General features: G+C 39.2%; 2 protein-coding genes across 2 annotated transcripts; one reads left to right on the forward strand and one right to left on the reverse strand.

The window, feature by feature from the left end:
* Positions 1-1076: 1076 nt before the first annotated feature.
* LOC128603245 (butyrophilin subfamily 1 member A1-like) lies at positions 1077-4031 on the forward strand. Its single transcript, XM_053617556.1, has 4 exons — positions 1077-1264; positions 3040-3091; positions 3177-3464; positions 3961-4031. The coding sequence occupies exons 2-4, from the start codon at positions 3076-3078 to the stop codon at positions 3981-3983; spliced, it is 327 nt and encodes a 108-aa protein (XP_053473531.1). The 5' UTR covers positions 1077-1264; positions 3040-3075; the 3' UTR covers positions 3984-4031.
* LOC128603199 (adenylate cyclase type 10-like) lies at positions 4003-14998 on the reverse strand. Its single transcript, XM_053617464.1, has 23 exons — positions 14783-14998; positions 14192-14388; positions 13998-14073; positions 13834-13916; positions 13468-13665; positions 13028-13149; positions 12860-12936; positions 12632-12761; positions 12362-12414; positions 12029-12274; positions 9417-9701; positions 8850-8892; positions 8473-8686; positions 8244-8381; positions 7975-8141; positions 7706-7853; positions 6870-7074; positions 6689-6785; positions 6485-6591; positions 6012-6129; positions 5662-5857; positions 5235-5423; positions 4003-5092 (listed from the first exon to the last, which is right to left on the reverse strand). The coding sequence occupies exons 1-23, from the start codon at positions 14910-14912 to the stop codon at positions 4958-4960; spliced, it is 3354 nt and encodes a 1117-aa protein (XP_053473439.1). The 5' UTR covers positions 14913-14998; the 3' UTR covers positions 4003-4957.
* Between the last annotated feature and the right edge of the window lie 2958 nt (positions 14999-17956).

The following is a 17956-nucleotide window of genomic DNA, read 5'->3' on the forward strand; positions in this document are numbered from 1 at the left end:
TAACATTGATCCAGTAAAAGACATTTTGTAAAAAGACATATTCATAACAGTACATACACAGAGAAAAGCCAGATCACACATTGAATTAAATCACCAGTATCATTATCCAACTACACAGAAGTGAACTGTGGTGATGAATTATTTACTCATTTTAACAGCAGCAACTATTAGTTATTTCAACATTTAATTCAAATTTAATTCATAATGTAATAGTTGTGTGAGGTGGGACTCGAACAGGGGTCGTCTTGTTGTCAGCATCAACAGACTTTTACGTCAAAAATACAAAACAGATGCCTATAAATCACGTTTCTCTTTATTTCTCCTTTCTTTCGTAGTCGTAGGTTTAAGGTGGTGCAGGAGGCAAAAATAAAAATAAAACGCAGAAAAAGGCAATACCCAACTGCTCCGATAAAATAATATAGAAGAACTTCTCTCAGTCTTAAAGAAATAATAAATAACCGCTGGACGACTCGTAATACACAACAATGACAAGGTAAAGCTGACTTCATTTAGATCGTCCACAAGGGGGCAGCATGTGCACATGTACAGAGTAAAACAACAGCCGTGGAGGAAAGTTAAAGAAACAGCTTTACCTCAAAGAGCGGACAGTGGAGACTCATTCTGTACATGTTAAATGGGGGGAAAATCATTTAAATGTTAATGTCAAATATCTGGATATAGATGGATGACTAGATACATAAATAATTAAATGATGAGAGATAAATAGATAGATAGATGATAAATATATATATATAAAAAAGACTGACAGACAGCATAATGATGAAGAAAAAGACATGAATCCTGAATTTATAAATGTGATACCAAGGTCCAGTATGTAGCTAGCTGAGAATCTGGACTTAGAATTAAGTAGTTTCTTAAGGTATTAACTTTGGTTAACCCTGGGGAAATATTTATTATTATTATTATTATTATTATTGTTATTATTGTTGTTGTTGTTGTTGTTGTTCAGGACATACATGTATAATAATAAGCTAATAATGCTGAGCACAAGGGGTTATCAGAGGTGAAGGGGCGGAGCTCTCTCTCAGTTCTCTGTAATGGAGGTGAAAGTGAAAGTAGCCATTACACTTCCTGCTGTAACAGACTAAAACAGGAGGAATATATTTGTGTGTAGACAGGGGGGAGGTTTTACACACGGTGTTTAAATTGTAATGAGGTCAAAATACTGAATATGAGCTGCTCTGAAATGTGGACACACTTCAGCTAAAGCAGCAGATTTGTTTATATCTGAGGAACCGAAAAGGTAAGCGGAGTTAGCATCATGCTAACGTACAGTGAGGGAAAGAAGTATTTGATCCCCTGCTGATTTTGTACATTTGCCCACTGACAAAGAAATGATCAGTCTATAATTTTAATGGTAGGTTTATTTGAACAGTGAGAGACAGAATAACAACAAGAAAAACCAGAAAAACGCATGTCAAAAATGTTATAAATTGATTTGCATTTTAATGAGGGAAATTAGTATTTGACCCCCTCTCAATCAGAAAGATTTCTGGCTCCCAGGTGTCTTTTATACAGGTAACGAGCTGAGATTAGGAGCACACTCTTAAAGGGAGTGCTCCTAATCTCAGCTTGTTACCTGTATAAAAGACACCTGTCCACAGAAGCAATCAATCAATCAGATTCCAAACTCTCCACCATGGCCAAGACCAAAGAGCTCTCCAAGGATGTCAGGGACAAGATTGTAGACCTACGCAAGTCTGGAATGGGCTACAAGACCATTGCCAAGCAGCTTGGTGAGAAGGTGACAACAGTTGGTGCGATTATTTGCAAATGGAAGAAAGACAAAAGAACTGTCAATCTCCCTTGGCCTGGGGCTCCATGCAAGATCTCACCTTGTGGAGTTGCAATGATCATGAGAACAGTGAGGAATCAGCCCAGAACTATACGGGAGAATCTTGTCAATGATCTCAAGGCAGCTGGGACCATAGTCACCAAGAAAACAATTGGTAACACAATACGCCGTGAAGGACTGAAATCCTGCAGCGCCCGCAAGGTCCCCCTGCTCAAGAAAGCACATATACATGCCCGTCTGAAGTTTGCCAGTGAAGATCTGAATGATTCAGAGGACAACTGGGTGAAAGTGTTGTGGTCAGATGAGACCAAAATGGAGCTCTTTGGCATCAACTCAACTTGCCGTGTTTGGAGGAGGAGGAATGCTGCCTATGACCCCAAGAACACCATCCCCACCGTCAAACATGGAGGTGGAAACATTATGCTTTGGGGGTGTTTTTCTGCTAAGGGGACAGGACAACTTCACCGCATCAAAGGGACGATGGACGGGGCCATGTACCGTCAAATCTTGGGTGAGAACCTCCTTCCCTCAGCCAGGGCATTGAAAATGGGTCGTGGATGGGTATTCCAGCATGACAATGACCCAAAACACACGGCCAAGGCAACAAAGGAGTGGCTCAAGAAGAAGCACATTAAGGTCCTGGAGTGGTCTAGCCAGTCTCCAGACCTTAATCCCATAGAAAATCTGTGGAGGGAGCTGAAGGTTCGAGTTGCCAAACGTCAGCCTCGAAACCTTAATGACTTGGAGAAGATCTGCAAAGAGGAGTGGGACAAAATCCCTCCTGAGATGTGTGCAAACCTGGTGGCCAACTACAAGAAACGTCTGACCTCTGTGATTGCCAACAAGGGTTTTGCCACTGAGTACTAAGTCATGTTTTGCAGAGGGGTCAAATACTTATTTCCCTCATTAAAATGCAAATCAATTTATAACATTTTTGACATGCGTTTTTCTGGATTTTCTTGTTGTTATTCTGTCTCTCACTGTTCAAATAAATCTACCATTAAAATTATAGACTAATCATTTCTTTGTCAGTGGGCAAACGTACAAAATCAGCAGGGGATCAAATACTTTTTTCCCTCACTGTAGATGTTAGTCACCAACGACTCAGTAACCTGTTAAACTGGTCCTTCAGAATACACTGTGGAATTGTGCTTTCTAACCATGTATTAGTGTGAGGTAAGTTGTGTAAAAGGATGACTCTCTCTCTTCCTGTGTGTGTTTAGGATTTTATTAGTTTGAACCTACAGAAAGAGATAAAGATGGCGGCTGCACGCAGTAAGTTACATTTCCAGAAATATATGTGTTAATATTATTTATTTTGGAGTAAACTAATTGTGTGTGTGTGTGTTTTCCTACACAGATGAGTTTAAACTCATCGGTCCCAGTGGTACACGTCTGTCTCCTGAAATCAGTGCTGTTAACATGGAGATCCGGTGGTTTAAGGAGACATGCTGTGTTTGTGTCTATAAGAACAGACATGTGACAGAGGGGAGAGGTTACGAGGGCAGAGTGAGTCTGTTCACTCAGGAGATGGAGAGAGGAAACGTCTCCTTACAGCTGAGAGACTGTAGAGGGTCAGATTTCGGACATTACCTGTGTCAGGTCACTGATGGAGACAGAACAGAGGAGATTACAGTAGAGATGATGTGTAAGTGTTCCTGATCTCCACACTGCATAAACTCAAAATCATTATCTGTGCTTCTCATCTCAGTACATTAAACACACAGTCAGTATTCAGTATGAGGTTCAGTATACAGGGTGCTAATGTGGAGTGAAGTTCATTTTAGTTGAATAAACAGTACGTCTGTTTTTCACTCTGCTACACACCTGCACAAGGGCCTAAACGCAGCAGCTTGTACAAATATGAATTAAATCGTGATTCATCATTTCATTAAGTTTGTTTATCTACTAATCAGAGATGGGCTCGATATCAGTTTAAACTGAAACAATCAGAGACATTTCTCCATCAGAGAGGAAATTATCTGTTGTTATGTTTGATAAAAATATTAAAATTGTAGCTGAACATCTTTGTACTGAAAGCACAGAGTGAAGATTGTTTAGCAGCGATTCTGACTGTAAATCATAAGTTTTTCTCTCTGTATTTTATCTAACATTACATTTCTCTCTGTTGTTTTACACGACAGCTTCAGCATGGGTAAGTAAATAACTCGACTTCACACTAATGGTAGCGGCTGATATTTTATAAACTTATCACATATATTACATTTGAATCCAGGGATGAAATAGAAAGGAAAAAAGCATTTTCAGACACCACTGCCAGACTCCATCAGAATCTTATTCAAAATCATACAGCAATAAAATCACCAAATTTCCCAGGATTCCTCTGGATTAAACAGGGGTCTTTTGTGCGAATATCCAAGAACCATTTCACCTTTTTGGATTATTTTCATAAGGTGTGACTCCTAAATATTTTTATCTAACATTACGTTTCTCTCTGTTGTTTTAGATTTAAAATACACAGGGGGAAATGCACATATACTGACATACTGTATATTGGTAAATACATGCGTTTATCAGAAAATAGTATTTTCCAATAAATCACAAGATATTTCTGTTCCTTAAGGGTATATTATATATTATATATATATATATATTCCTTAGCGGTATATTAGCACAATGCTACATTCTACAGATTTACTGTGTGTGATGACTGATTGTTGTCTAGTTTTCCTCTTTTTTATTAAGACACACATCAGCTGTGTTTTAACCAGAGTAACAGTTACTTTCACATTTTCACATGAAACAATTCACATTTGACTTCATGCATGAAATCTTCACACTGTATTATTTACTTTCACAGGGGGCAGTATCAGGTGAGTATAAACACTTTTCTGTGATGGTGATATCTTGATGCTGCATGATGACAGATGATGTGGCCACACAGTAAGACGGTAACTAAACACACATACATCCTTCTCTTTTGTTTGCACGTTATTCCGGTTGTCTTTTAGTGTTTCATGATTAAACGTGTTGCAGATCACGCCATATATTTCATAATGACAGACACAGATTTGGGTTCGGTTTCACTGTTTTATGTCCAATTTGTATTTTCATGTCACATTAGACTACCTGCAAGTTTTTACAAAATATGGGAACGCCGTGTAACCTCTCAAGTGGAAGTTAGTTAGCGATAGTTAAGCGATAGTTAAGCAGCTCCTCAGGCTGTAGTTTTGCTGCTTTGTCCCATCTGGGCATGCTCAGAACAGCTGTAGACCACTCTGCTGGAGTGTGGCTGCATGCACCAGAGCAGTCAACCTACGAGAGAGGAGACCAAATTCACTAAAGAATATAAATTCACTAAAACTCTATGACAGTCAGTTTTCAGGCATTTTTCTTGGGTAATGGTAAAAGGAAGTTGGTGGACAGCGTGAGGATATTCATGTTTGAGCTTGTGTACCTGGCTCTGCCTGATCCAGTTCTGTTCTAAAAGGTTGCCCTGTTCCTCACACAGCACCAGAGCTTCCTTGAAGAGGTCCTGCGCTAGTGTTTCCCTTCCAGTCAGCTGGTGCAGGTAAGCATTCAGGTGCAACACACGAGGGCCGAAGATGTGACTTTTTCCAAAACGTTGTGTGAAGTCTGTAAAGAGCTGTGTGAGAAAATACAGCATGTTACATCATGAATATAGCAGTTGGGGAAATGTTTATGTTTATGTAGTGTGGTAGCTATAACGTGAAAAATTACACTTATACACAGTACTTCTTTATCACATATGGACCAAGTTTGGAAAAAACTCTCCATACAGGTTCACATTAAAAGTGTATTATCTGTTTTTGCTTCAGTTCTGCTCATTTAAAAAAATCTGAATTAAAGCTTTTAAAAAAAACCTTTTGTGATTTTTTAAGGGTAATCCTTCTTTGACGGTTGCAATCAGTCAGTTCTTTCCTGAAGAGTAGGATGCTGCACTCTAGGAGAATGACCCCACCACTGATGGACTCAATGGAGGTTGGAATCCGAGTGTACACTTTATACGCATTATCAAAGAAGACTGCAAACATCTCCCAGTTTTCCAGCCGTGCATACCTGAACACACACACACACACACACACACACACACACACACACACACACACTTACAGAAACAGTATTGTGGTCTTACGCCAATCCTGAATGCTCTTACATGACTGAGAGTCACATATAGTAAAGTTAGTCTATGTGACCGAGAGCAACTTCTCACCACAGAGCCACTGCAGAGTAAAGATGCAGCATCAGACTCTTATCAGCTTCTAGGTTAGCATCTGACCGAGATTCTTCCAGAAAAGCCAAACACTCCTCGAATGGTCTGAATACAAATCCTGAACCGAACAAGGACAAAACTGCTCATGTTGGACCATGTTTCAGATCATTATTTTCAGGTCGGTTTAATGTTTATCCATAAACATAACTAACAGCTAAAAGTAGATTTGACCATGGACAGGGATGGGCAGTACTTATGATACATGGGTCTGAAATATGTATTTAAATTACAAAACAGTATTTCTAAAATTCGTACTTGAAGATTGTAGAATGGAAAAATACTGATCTAATTTTTCTATTACAAAATGTAATATATAGATTTTATTTTGCTCCATTACGTATTTTTGCCCATCGTGGTTCACGTGTAACAGAAGTAATAATCATGGATCTTCCCATGACTGACAGAGCGCATACCAGCATACAGCAAGAAGTTCATGCAGGCAGCATAAAACCAGCCCTTATCTATACTGCTTGACATTTCTCTGCTCAGAGTCTGGATCTGCTGCACACTCTCGCTGTATCTGTACACATTGAGACATACACACACAGTCACATGTTCTGCATCATCAGGTATAATTGTTTCAAGCAATAACTGAAGCAACACCAACCCATACCCACCTGTCAGTGAGGAGCAGAGGCAGATGTAATGCAGCTGTGGTCCTCATGTCCAAACCGGGTCTGTTCTGGACTTCACCCAGCTGCTGAGCTCGAATAGCTGTCGAACGCATACCACCACAAGTCTTGTTCTTTCATATGCACATTAGGAAACTCAGCCTTTAAGAAGGACACGCCTACTTACTGCACTCGATGGACTGCTCCAGGTCCCCTGTGCACATTTTAACGACGGCAAGGGTTCGAGTCAAGTGGCTGATCAGCCTCCGTCCCTCAGGGTGGTCTGACAGGCCGGCACAAGTCCTGCACAGGAAGGCTTCGAGACGCTTGCACTCGCTCTTCTCGCCTATAAACTGACTGTACTGGAGATAGTTGATGGCGGAGTAGAGGATCTGCAGATACACAATCACATGACTTGTTATTCTTGTCTGTGTCATGGGCATCACAATCTAGTCATGAATGTCCACAGGACTTTAACAAATCTGAAGGAAAGCACAAATCTTGAAAAGATCATGGCTGTTTGGGATCTGTGTTTAAAAATCTAGGTTCATACATTAAAAGGTATAATAAGGGACTGAAGTTAACTAAAAGCAAATATTACAAAAAACATGTCCTCCATTAAATATGATTGGTCCCACTTTTAATAAGACTCTTTCTCTACTCTAATTCACCTTTCTCTGATTTCCTTTTCTGTGATAAATCTGAGGAATCATAATTAAAATCAGACTCATGTCCGCATGTCTTAATTCTGTTGAACTTGGGGCGGCTGTGGCTCAGGTGGTTGAGAGGGTTGTCCACTAATCGTAGGGTTGGTGGTTCGATTCCTGGCCCACATGACTCCACATGCCGAAGTATCCTTGGGCAAGACACTGAACCCCAAGTTGCTCCCGATGGCAAGTTAGCGCCTTGCATGGCAGCTCTGCTACCATTGGTGTGAATGGGTGAATGAGACACAGTGTAAAGCGCTTTGGATAAAAGCGCTATATAAGTGCGCTATTTTTACGATTTAACTTTGACACTGACCTTGAACGGATCGGTGCTCTGGATGGCAAGATTGATTTCCATGGTGATGGCCAGCGATGCACTCCTGAGCCGGCCACGCATGCAATCGATTTTCCACAGGAAAGACAGACAATTGATGCATTCCTGCAGACGGTCTATCTTTCTTTTCCTACACACACAATCATCTTATAAAGCTTCCACAAAACTCAAACACTCCTCGAATGGTCTGAATACAAATCCAAGTACAAGTCTTCCTTTCTTGTGCAATGATAACATGAATAGACTCATACTCTGGGATCTGGAACTGTTTGGACCGGTAATGGAGTTTCTTCAGCTTCTCGTATATGAGCTTAAAGGATTGTGCAACAGAACTGCGAGGCAGTTTGCAGTTCAGGATCTTCAAGGCGTTCTTAAAACTCTCCTCTGCCTCCAGAATTTTCCCTGCTTTAAACAGAATCTGGGAGAAATTAAGACATAATGAAGACCTGTTTGTCTTTGCCAAGTTATATTTGCACTTTGGATTAGCCTTTGAGTCTTGGATACCCGAGTCTTTACATACCTCTCCTGTGAGCCGATGCATAAATGCTGGCTGAAATTCACCGATTTGCGCGTTTTCAGGATAGGCTGACGGAAATGCAGGCTTCCCTTCTTTTAAATTTTCCAGAATGGACCTGGTCTCAGTCAAATACTCCAACGCCTGCAACAAGACGCACTTTCTCACAGTCGTGTGTAATGATCACAACTGGGTCAGTTATACAGGTAAATAAGCAGTTAGACTACACACATACCCCATCATCATTCTGAAGATATACACAGGCAGCTGCACTCTCCAGCAGGTAGTGAAATGTCCTGGGCACGTCTCCTGCAAGCCTCCAGTGTCTCATTCTAGGGATGAGTACTGTCTCCATTAGCTGAGCACACTCGCAGCTGCCTGCAGTCGTCCTATCACGCGCTTCCGTCAGTACTGACTTCACCTTGGCCAGGAAGTTCTCTGTATCATTACTGCATACATACACATAAGCAGTGTTACTCCCTGTATATGGTGAGGTTACATTACAGCCATGCATCGATCAGATTTATCAGCATCTGTACATAAGCTCTGAATCACGATCACATCTCTATAATAAATGTTTTGTCTATATGAATGCAATCACTGTATCCTCACCCATTTCCTTCAGTTGGGCACGCCTGATTTCGAGAGTGAATGCCTACATAGAAAAACACTTATTTTACCATTTCTACACTCTTTTCTCACAGTATTTGTAAACATAAGCAGACCTCCATAGAGTTCTTGAATCTGTGTCTCTACAGTATATTTGCATGTTTAGAACGGTACTGAATAAGAATTAACTTGTTCACAATAGGAAAATTGGCTTGCTGATTAAATTGGCTGATGTGGCTGATACGGTTCAACAAAATGGTCAGTATTGGTGAAAATCTTTAAATATTCTACAGGAAACCACATTAATAAATGAGATGCTATTTTGAACAACTTCATTAAATCACTTGTTCATTCTGAAATAATGAAATCATTATTATGTTTATATAATGGAAGTTATGAGTTTGAGAAACTGACGGAGAATCTTTCTTGTTAAACTACTGACGTCTGTTTCAATTCTGACCATAGAATGTGATATTGGCCAACACTGTAAACAATCTGAAGGTTTAAGCCTTTGATAAATGTTCGTATGGGTTAGGCCCTGGAATGGAAGTCAAGATTTCAATCTCTGACCTTGGCTACGAAAGACCTCATAATGCTGTATTGCCTTGTAGATCTCCTGGAGTTGCTCGTTATTGTCATCTGTGGCTACTTCCTCTCCGAACAGGAAACTCCTGGCACCGCACTTGCTGCAGCGGTAGGCCTTTTCCTCCAGGAACTGGGCCCAGTACTCGTGGATCAAACGGAATCGCCACTCACACTTTTTTACATCCATATATACTATCTCCATTACATCCTTGTTGCAGAAACTCATCTGCCGACACGTCCACACAGGATCCATTGAGAACCAAATGTACTCTGAGAGAGAAACAGTTTAAGTGTCAGCACTGTTCAGTATTACACAAGAGTTACATTTAGGGTTATTAAGTGATTACAGTACAATCACAAGGATTTCGTGCTGCTGATCAGGATTAACGACAATTCTTTATTTGATCAAAATTGTGCCATGCTTTGGAAACATAAATGTTATCCAGTGCTGTCAAAAATGATCTTTTGTTTGATCTTTGATCAAACATTCATTATTATAATCCACGTTTTCATTAGAATGAGTCAATGAAGTATGTTGAGAGAACTAGAGTTTTAAAATACCTTTATTATTACCAGTAAAACATCAGTTTAATAGCACAAAAAAAACATACTTTTCATCCTGTTGCATCGGCAAAATACAGAATATTGTCTTCAACCTTTCACAATCTCTCTTCAAATGTCAATATGCTTTCAAATAAAAAAAAAGATTCCCCATTGTGGAACAAAAGTCGGTTGAACACATTGACTCAGTTACAATCATTTCCAACATTGATTTTCTGTTTCCTACTTAAATTTTTGCCTGACCCAATAGAAAGTTTATCAAAAGGCCCTTCATTTGTTTCCATTGCAATATTTAAAGTCAAAAATGAAAACAAGCATGGTAAACATTTCATTAAAAGCCTCAGTCTTTCACAAGACTTTGATCACAAAACAAAACACATTTATCTTGTACAGAATGATCTAAAACAGATCAAAATCATTAACAGCCGTAACACCAGGCAAAATGCTACACTGCAGACCTCCAACAAACTTGGCTTGTATTCCATGAGCACGCTCCATTGGTGTAAAATTTGAAGTCCCACATACATGAATCCTCCAAGGAGTGTTAAAATGTATCAGACTTTCTTTCTTTAACTCCTTTACACATATTTAATACAATGATTAGCCTCCGATTGATGTTGAAGTCCAGTCAATTAAATCACTTGAAACTGCTAATGGACAATTAACTTCTACATCCGGCAAATCTGGAGAGATATTTAGACCTGGAAAAGTATCCTCGGAATCTAGGCTGAAGTGTGCTTTTAAGCAGTTGTGTAAAAGACTCATTTCGTCTTCAATTAAAAAAGTTCAGCATATTTCCAATAAGTGTCCAACTGTCCCTATAGACTGAATGCCTAGTCTCTGGGTTAATATTAGACTATTATCCAATGTCCACCCAGCCATGTCAATGAGATCCTGTATTGTGATTACGTGCGCATTTATTCATTTTTGTCCAATCCATGTTTCACAAGATAAATCCAAACACGCTCTGTTGATCAGAGGCTCCCTCAAGAAACAGTACACAATCTGTAGACTTTGAGACTTTAACCACACTCTAGGCTTTTTGAACGTAAAGTATGCGGTTTCAGACTCAGCCCACGGCTTCAAGGAGTCGTCTATTAGCACGTACAGCATGACAAATAATTAACCGCACTTAAAGCGTTCATTAAAAAAAATTAATAAAAACATGCAAAATTGTACACGGTAAAATAACGAAGATGAACTGTATGTTGATACGTGAAATTCTGGAGGGACTTTGGACGGCGTGGCGCTGTGACGTAATGACGCGGGCTGTTAATCTAATTATGCTCTAAAGCATGTAAAACGGGAGTATTCTAAAAGCCACTCATGTAAACACCTTAATCACATTATTATCTTACTCAGAGTAAGGTCAATAATTAGATTATTGCTGTCCATGTAAACGTAGTCACTGATTTTTTTTCTTCCATTTCCCATCTATTAAATTTCCTCTTAGTTGTTGGCATTTTAAAAACTGCCTCATCCCCCCTGAACAGGGGAAAAGAGCACGCCTGCATCATCTACATCTATACCAACATCATCCTGTTTTCCCACATCTTTTTCCTTCCATTTCATTCAACACATCCTTCTTGGTTCCTTTCTTCTCCTTCCTGCACTTGCCTCAACACGATTAGTCACCGTTTCCCCTTCATCAACTTTTTCTTCACTATTTTTCGACTGTTAGCTTCCTGTATCTTTCTGTCAGCATTATAACCTTGAGGTTGTGTTTCTTTATCAGGACAAGAATGCATCAAATCCCCTTCTTTACCACACGAAACATTTTACTTTCAGGAGGCTAAACTAAAAAAACACGTAATCGAAATGATCAACCTTAAACTTGAGTGCGATCAGGTGTATTTGTTTCCTAAACAAAACCACGTTTCAGCAATGGAGACTTGCAACCTAAAGCTATTTGGCTATATCCCTCCTGACAAATCTTCAATAATTTTGGCCAATCCAAGAAAAAGACAGAAAAGGATAACAAGCCATTAAAGTTGAGAAAGAAAGAAAAAAAAACACAGCCACTCATAATCGCTTACCTTCGCAGCTGTTCTCGCAGTAACAGGTCTTGGTTGATGAGACGTTCCTGGGCTCTGAGGCACACTTGAAGACGCCCGCTCTAAACAGTGATCTCAGGTGGATTATGAGCTCCGGTTCATTCATACAAGGCAGCGTGATCTTCAGCAGCTCAAAGTTGAAGTTGTTATCGTTGAAGTGTCCAATAACAGAGGCACATTTCACCACCTCCCACTCTTCATCCAGCATTGTCTGCTTGTTAGCGAAAGCTAGACAAGATATAACAAGTGCATTGCTGAGGTAAGACTTGTTTAGATAAAAGGAATGTGCTTCATTGATGAAAGTTAAACACTCACCCAATCGCCTGCTGTCCATCTCACTAGATGACAATCCAGGTTCAAGAACAAACCTGTAATACAGTTCCAGTTCCTCAGATTATTGTCAAATAATCCACTTTTGTATCGGTTGTCACTCATTGTGTTCAGATGATTTCAATCATATATATATATATATATATATATATATATATATATATATATATATATAAAATACAAAGAGCAAAATAAAAATAAAATAGAACTGAACGCATTTACATCTGATTGACATCGCCACAATAATACACTTACACAGCCCACTTTAGAGGCCTAAAGGTTGAAAGAGGCAGCAAGGAGTAGTGTCGGGTTGGCTCATCACATGACACAACCCCTGGGTTATTCCTCGACAGCAATGCAGCCTCATGCACTTTCTCTCCATACACTGTCACAGAGAGAAGCAGTATTAAAATAGAAGCAGTTAATAAAATATCAATGTTTAGAGAACACTGAAGTAACGCTGTGTAGGAAAACACTCCTTACCTCTGCAACATTCTCTCAAAGGGCTCTGCTCAAACTTGTACTTGACTCTTCCTGTAGCAACGCCTATAGAGATACTCCTATAGGACACAAACAGGACTAGTTGAAATGCTCCAAGTGTGCAAAATGATAATGAGGAGTTTGTTTGGAACACTCCATGCTGTGACTTACGAAACACTGTCGATTTGTTGGTGGCATGTCTCATGTATCCGGAAGGCAGCCTGCACTGCTTGAGCAGTCTTATCCTGTCTCTTATCTTCAGGTAAGCCAACGGCACACACAAACATACAGCCCTGAAATCACACGACAGATCCAGAGAAATGACTGCATGTGATGTTCCCATTCAGCTTTACAGTGGTAAAAATGGCAGGTGTGAGTTTTCTCTGAAGGCTGATCAAACTTGACCTTATTATTACTAGGTAAGAATCTCGTCATGAAAATAAAACTCTAATTGTGGTTGTGATTGTATGTTAATTTATACTTTAAACTCTAACACTATCAACTGTTTACCCAGCTAAATGTCTGTTACCGACTCAAGATTTAATAATAATAATAATAATAATAATAATAATAATAATAATATTAAAGTCACCAAGACCTGGAAAACATACCTCTTCAAAAAAGAAGACATTGCAGATTTTCCCACGGCACCTGAACATCTGCTCTGCAATAGTTTCGCTGACTTCTTGACGACCGAATCTCAGATCCGTCTGAGTCAGCACGAATTGCAGATACACGAACATGATGGTGGTAGGCCATATCTCTGGCAGGCCAGGATTGGGGGCTTCCCGTTGCTGATTTGCTTGTATCTAATGGAAGAAAAATAAATAACTCTGTCCCATTCTCCATGTACACTTCTGGCGTTAATGCAGTCGGAATACGAAGCAAACACCAAGGTCCACTCTGACCAAGAATATGTACTGTACGACCATCTAACATACCAATTCTGATACATTATTGTCTCAAATAGTACTCACCTTGTTATGGGCTGTTTGAATCATAAAGTGACAGATGAAGGCTTCTCTCTCCTTATGTGTTATTAGGTATGTTATTGGGTTTTCTAAAGAAATAAAACATGTAAATTGATTTATGTAACAATAGAAATGTACGTATTAAAAGCTGTGTGAAAAAAGTGCCTTACTCGTCATATGAATGTCAGTGTTGTAATGGTGCAGGTCATCCACTGAGATACTTTGATGTTCCGTGCTGCATCGCACCTGATGTATCAACATTTATATCATTAACATTAACTTAACCTTTTTTTGAACTGAAGGGAAAGGGAACTGAAGGGAAAGGGAATTCAGAAAAGTCTGCTAGATGAGGTTTAAGACCAACCTTGACAGCTTCTTTATTTTCAATATTTTTGACAGTAAGGTTTTGTCTGTCGCACTGTCGCCATGCTTCAGGGCACAGAATGATGTCGCCATTCTGCATCCGCACCTGAATCGATCGTATCTCTTCCACAGCCGGGCCAATGACAGCACAAAATTTATCTCCTATTGTAATTTTGGTGAACTCCCCAGCTGATAATGCTACCAAAACAAGAAAAACATGTAAAGATTCTATCAAATATAAAGACACTAAATTATGCATGTATACAAGAATAAGAAAACAAGAGTACTCCAGCAAAATACATTTAGTGCAAAAAACACAGAGTCTAAAACTAATTTGTCTAAAATGGTGGTATTTTCCTGTTAACTAAATAATAGGATAATCTACCATCCACTGCACTTACTGAAATTAGCACCTGTTATTGGCCATTTTTCGGTGCTAAATATCAAATTACTATTTATATTCAAATGGTAATATTGTCCATTGTTCATGTAGTCAAGTTATGTACTATAGTAAGAAGATATTTACACATAAAACAAGCATTTGTTTCTACCAAGTAACCATTTGGACAGCCAGGTTGGCCAGCTCACTGACCTTTTCTACTCAAGTACAGCAAAACACCAGTCTTGACTTCTGCAGCACGAATTCCCTCTGATGATAAAACCCTGTACAACTCAGATTGACTCGTTCCTGATTGTGAAATATGAATAATGTCGAAATTCATGTGTAAATTTTCGTTTCGTCCAAACTCACGGTTAATGCAACCAGTAACTGTAGAATAACAAACTGTTTCCAAGACAACAAGCAGCTCATTTCTGAACACTTACACATTCTATATTCCACGTCTCGTTGTGACGTCACAGACCAGAGGCGCGTCCGGCTTTCTTAAAGCCCCGTTTTATTCACAGCTCCAGTATTTGCCTTCAATCGCCTCTAGATGGCGTCTTGAAGCGCACTGATAGTTTACTGGAGGAACGAATGAACGTAATATGAATGTAAAAGTTAATGAAGGAATTAAATACTTATTAACTGTTAACACAAACTCCCTCTCTGTTTAATAATCACAGTTGGATGACTAATGAGAAGGGAAATTATTTTAATTTTAAAGTTTTTTTTTTTTTTTACAAACATAATTAAACAAACAAACATACAAAGAAAATAAAAGTAAAAAAAGAGAGAAAAAGGGTGGGGGCTGACAGCCTACTAACAGAAAATGTCCACATAGCACATGTGCAGGATTTATATGTTAACATTCATTCAAACTATTTCCTTTAAAACAGATGTTTCATGTAGCGTCCATTTATGTTGAAAAGCATCCTATTTCAACTGCAGATCAGCAGTCATCTTGTCAAATATATATACACAATCCCAGTTCCAAAAATGTTGGGACGCTGTGGAAAATGTAAATAAAAACAGAATGCAATGATTTGCAAAGATCATAAACCCATATTTTATTCACAATAGAACATAGAAAACATCAAATGTTCCAGCTGAGGAAATTGTGGATAAATCCACATTTTTAGCCCAAGACAAAGAGACAGAAAGTTTGGTAGATGTCAAAAAGTAAATAAACTTTATAGAAAACCAATAAAGTGTGACAGTCTGCAGAGAGTCCGAATTATGCAAGCACACAGAGCATTTTATATACCTTCCTCCAAAGCGTATCCATCTTAGGCGGGGTTTTGCCTTTCCTCATTAAAAACAGACCAATCTTCTTTGCCACAATTAAATATTCACGTCTATGTGTTATCTTAAATTTGTGGCACATGCGCAGTTAGTTGTTTTTTCTCCACACGATTTCATGAGGTCATGGTTTCTTCTTTTTCATAAAAAGGTTTCACACAGGCTTGTGTGTCCTGACCTTGATCCACACTCGCCTTTTAGGCCTCATTCTAAGTCGTTAATTGGTATCAGGCATAAGTTATCTGCTTCTGTGGAGGAGGATACAGGCTGGTACAGAAAGAACAACTATTGTACAGTAAGTCACAGAGTTCATCCAACTCAATACACACTCAGACTATAACTCGATCAAATGTTGTTCTATGGATTTAGATGTCATAAATATTTAATATATTTTCCCCCCTCTGGGACTTACTAAGTCCCAACAAGCTTGAGAGAGTAATCTCACAATCCAGTCCCTTCATTTACAATAACTAGTGATCTACGACCCCTGACTGACCTTCTCCTTTGCCATCGCCTGAGACTGCCATTGGTTCTCCCTTACCTTCATTTAGACCCTCTCTCATGTCTCATGTCCCCTTCGATCACCTGATCCTCTTTTCTCCTAGGTCTTAATCTAGGTGCTCACTTTGTATGGCCCCTCGCTTCTGGGCTCGAACTCCCCTAGATACACCTGTTCTCCAGGACTCACTGGACAAGGAACTTCTGTTTCCTCTCTCAGTCCCAAGCTGTGTTCCTGTGAATAGATAGCAGTTAGATATCTATTATAGATAGTCATACATAGCAGTTAGTTATGGCATATATGCTCTCCATCTGCAATTCCTCCAGTGGAAGACCTTCATAAGGACCTCTCAGATACGGCACAGACATCGGTCGACCCGCAAGCATTTCATGCGGTGTAAGATGCTTATTTCTGTTAGTCTGCATGCGATAGGTCATTAGTGCAAGAGGTAGAGCATCTACCGAAAGGAGTTCAGAGTCAGCACAAATTGCGTTAAGCTTAGCCTTAAGGTACCACTTACCTTTTTCACTATTCCCTGTGACTGAGGGTGATAAACACTTCAAAATTTAAATTTATTCAGTTACTGTAACACTGTTTTTTAAACAAACACTGAGCCATTGTCAGAGATAATCTGAGAGATAAAAAAAATTATCCATCATTGTCTGTAAGTACAGAGACCAGTCCTCTTGCTGTTTTATCTTTCCCATAACTTCCCCCTCGTGCACTGGTTAAAACCATGTGCATCTGAAATTCATACAGTGAGAAGTGCAGTAGGTACAATCAGAATTCTATTCAACTATTTGTTCTGTATGTTAAAGTGGCGTTCCAACGCTTTCTCTAAAACCTCATTGCATTCAAACAGCTCCAAACAGATGACACAATCCATCTGCATAAGTATATATATATATATATATATATATATATATATATATATATATATATATATATAGACACGACCCCCCCCCCCCCCCAAAAAAAAGAATGCGTGGTTACACCCATGCTAGCAGCTCGTTTTGAGTGATTTTAAACTCATCTTTGTTAATCTGTATTCGATACTAGTGATGTGTCGTCGCGAAGGAGTCGGTTCTTTGAGCCGACTCTTTTAAGTAAACGATCGGAGCCGCCTCCCGTCTGAGAGCCGATTTATTATTGTTATTATTATTGTTGTTGTTGTTGTTGTAAATGAGTTCAAGACAGAATAATCTTGTGGCCACACTGCTCGGCCACGCCCACGCCATGCACTGACTGTATTGAGCGCGTGTGATGAATCACGTGCGATAACATTCTCCATTTTAATACATTTAATACATGAATTTTAATAACAAAGACAACACAAAGGCAGAATGTAGAATTTATACAGTGATATTCATTTCTTTCTGTTGTTTTCTCCTGATCTCGACTTAACAAAATTAGTTTCATCGTAAAAACACAATTCTATTGTTTATATACAGCGACTGGTCAGTCAGGGGTCGTAGATCACTAGTTAGTGTAAATGAAGGGACTGTATTGTGAGATTACTCTCTCAAGCTTGGTGGGACTTAGTAAGTCCCAGAGGGGGGAAAATATATTAAATATTTATAACATGT

Source organism: Ictalurus furcatus, chromosome 28 (genome assembly GCF_023375685.1).
Source record: "Ictalurus furcatus strain D&B chromosome 28, Billie_1.0, whole genome shotgun sequence".
NCBI classification, from domain to species: domain Eukaryota; kingdom Metazoa; phylum Chordata; class Actinopteri; order Siluriformes; family Ictaluridae; genus Ictalurus; species Ictalurus furcatus.

What these genes read in the sequence shown, in the direction of transcription:
- LOC128603245 (XM_053617556.1), top strand. An exon ending in GATTACAGTAGAGATGATGT is followed by an intron (nt 3,465 to 3,960) that starts GTAAGTGTTCCT and finishes TTTACACGACAG; the next exon opens with CTTCAGCATGGGTAAGTAAA.
- LOC128603199 (XM_053617464.1), bottom strand. Translation starts at nt 14,912, where the DNA reads ATGAATTTCGACATTATTCATATTTCACAATCAGGAACGAGTCAATCT. An exon ending in AGAGCACCGATCCGTTCAAG is followed by an intron (nt 7,075 to 7,705) that starts GTCAGTGTCAAA and finishes GTGTATCTGCAG; the next exon opens with ATCCTCTACTCCGCCATCAA. An exon ending in GAACTTCTTGCTGTATGCTG is followed by an intron (nt 6,130 to 6,484) that starts GTATGCGCTCTG and finishes TGTTCGGTTCAG; the next exon opens with GATTTGTATTCAGACCATTC.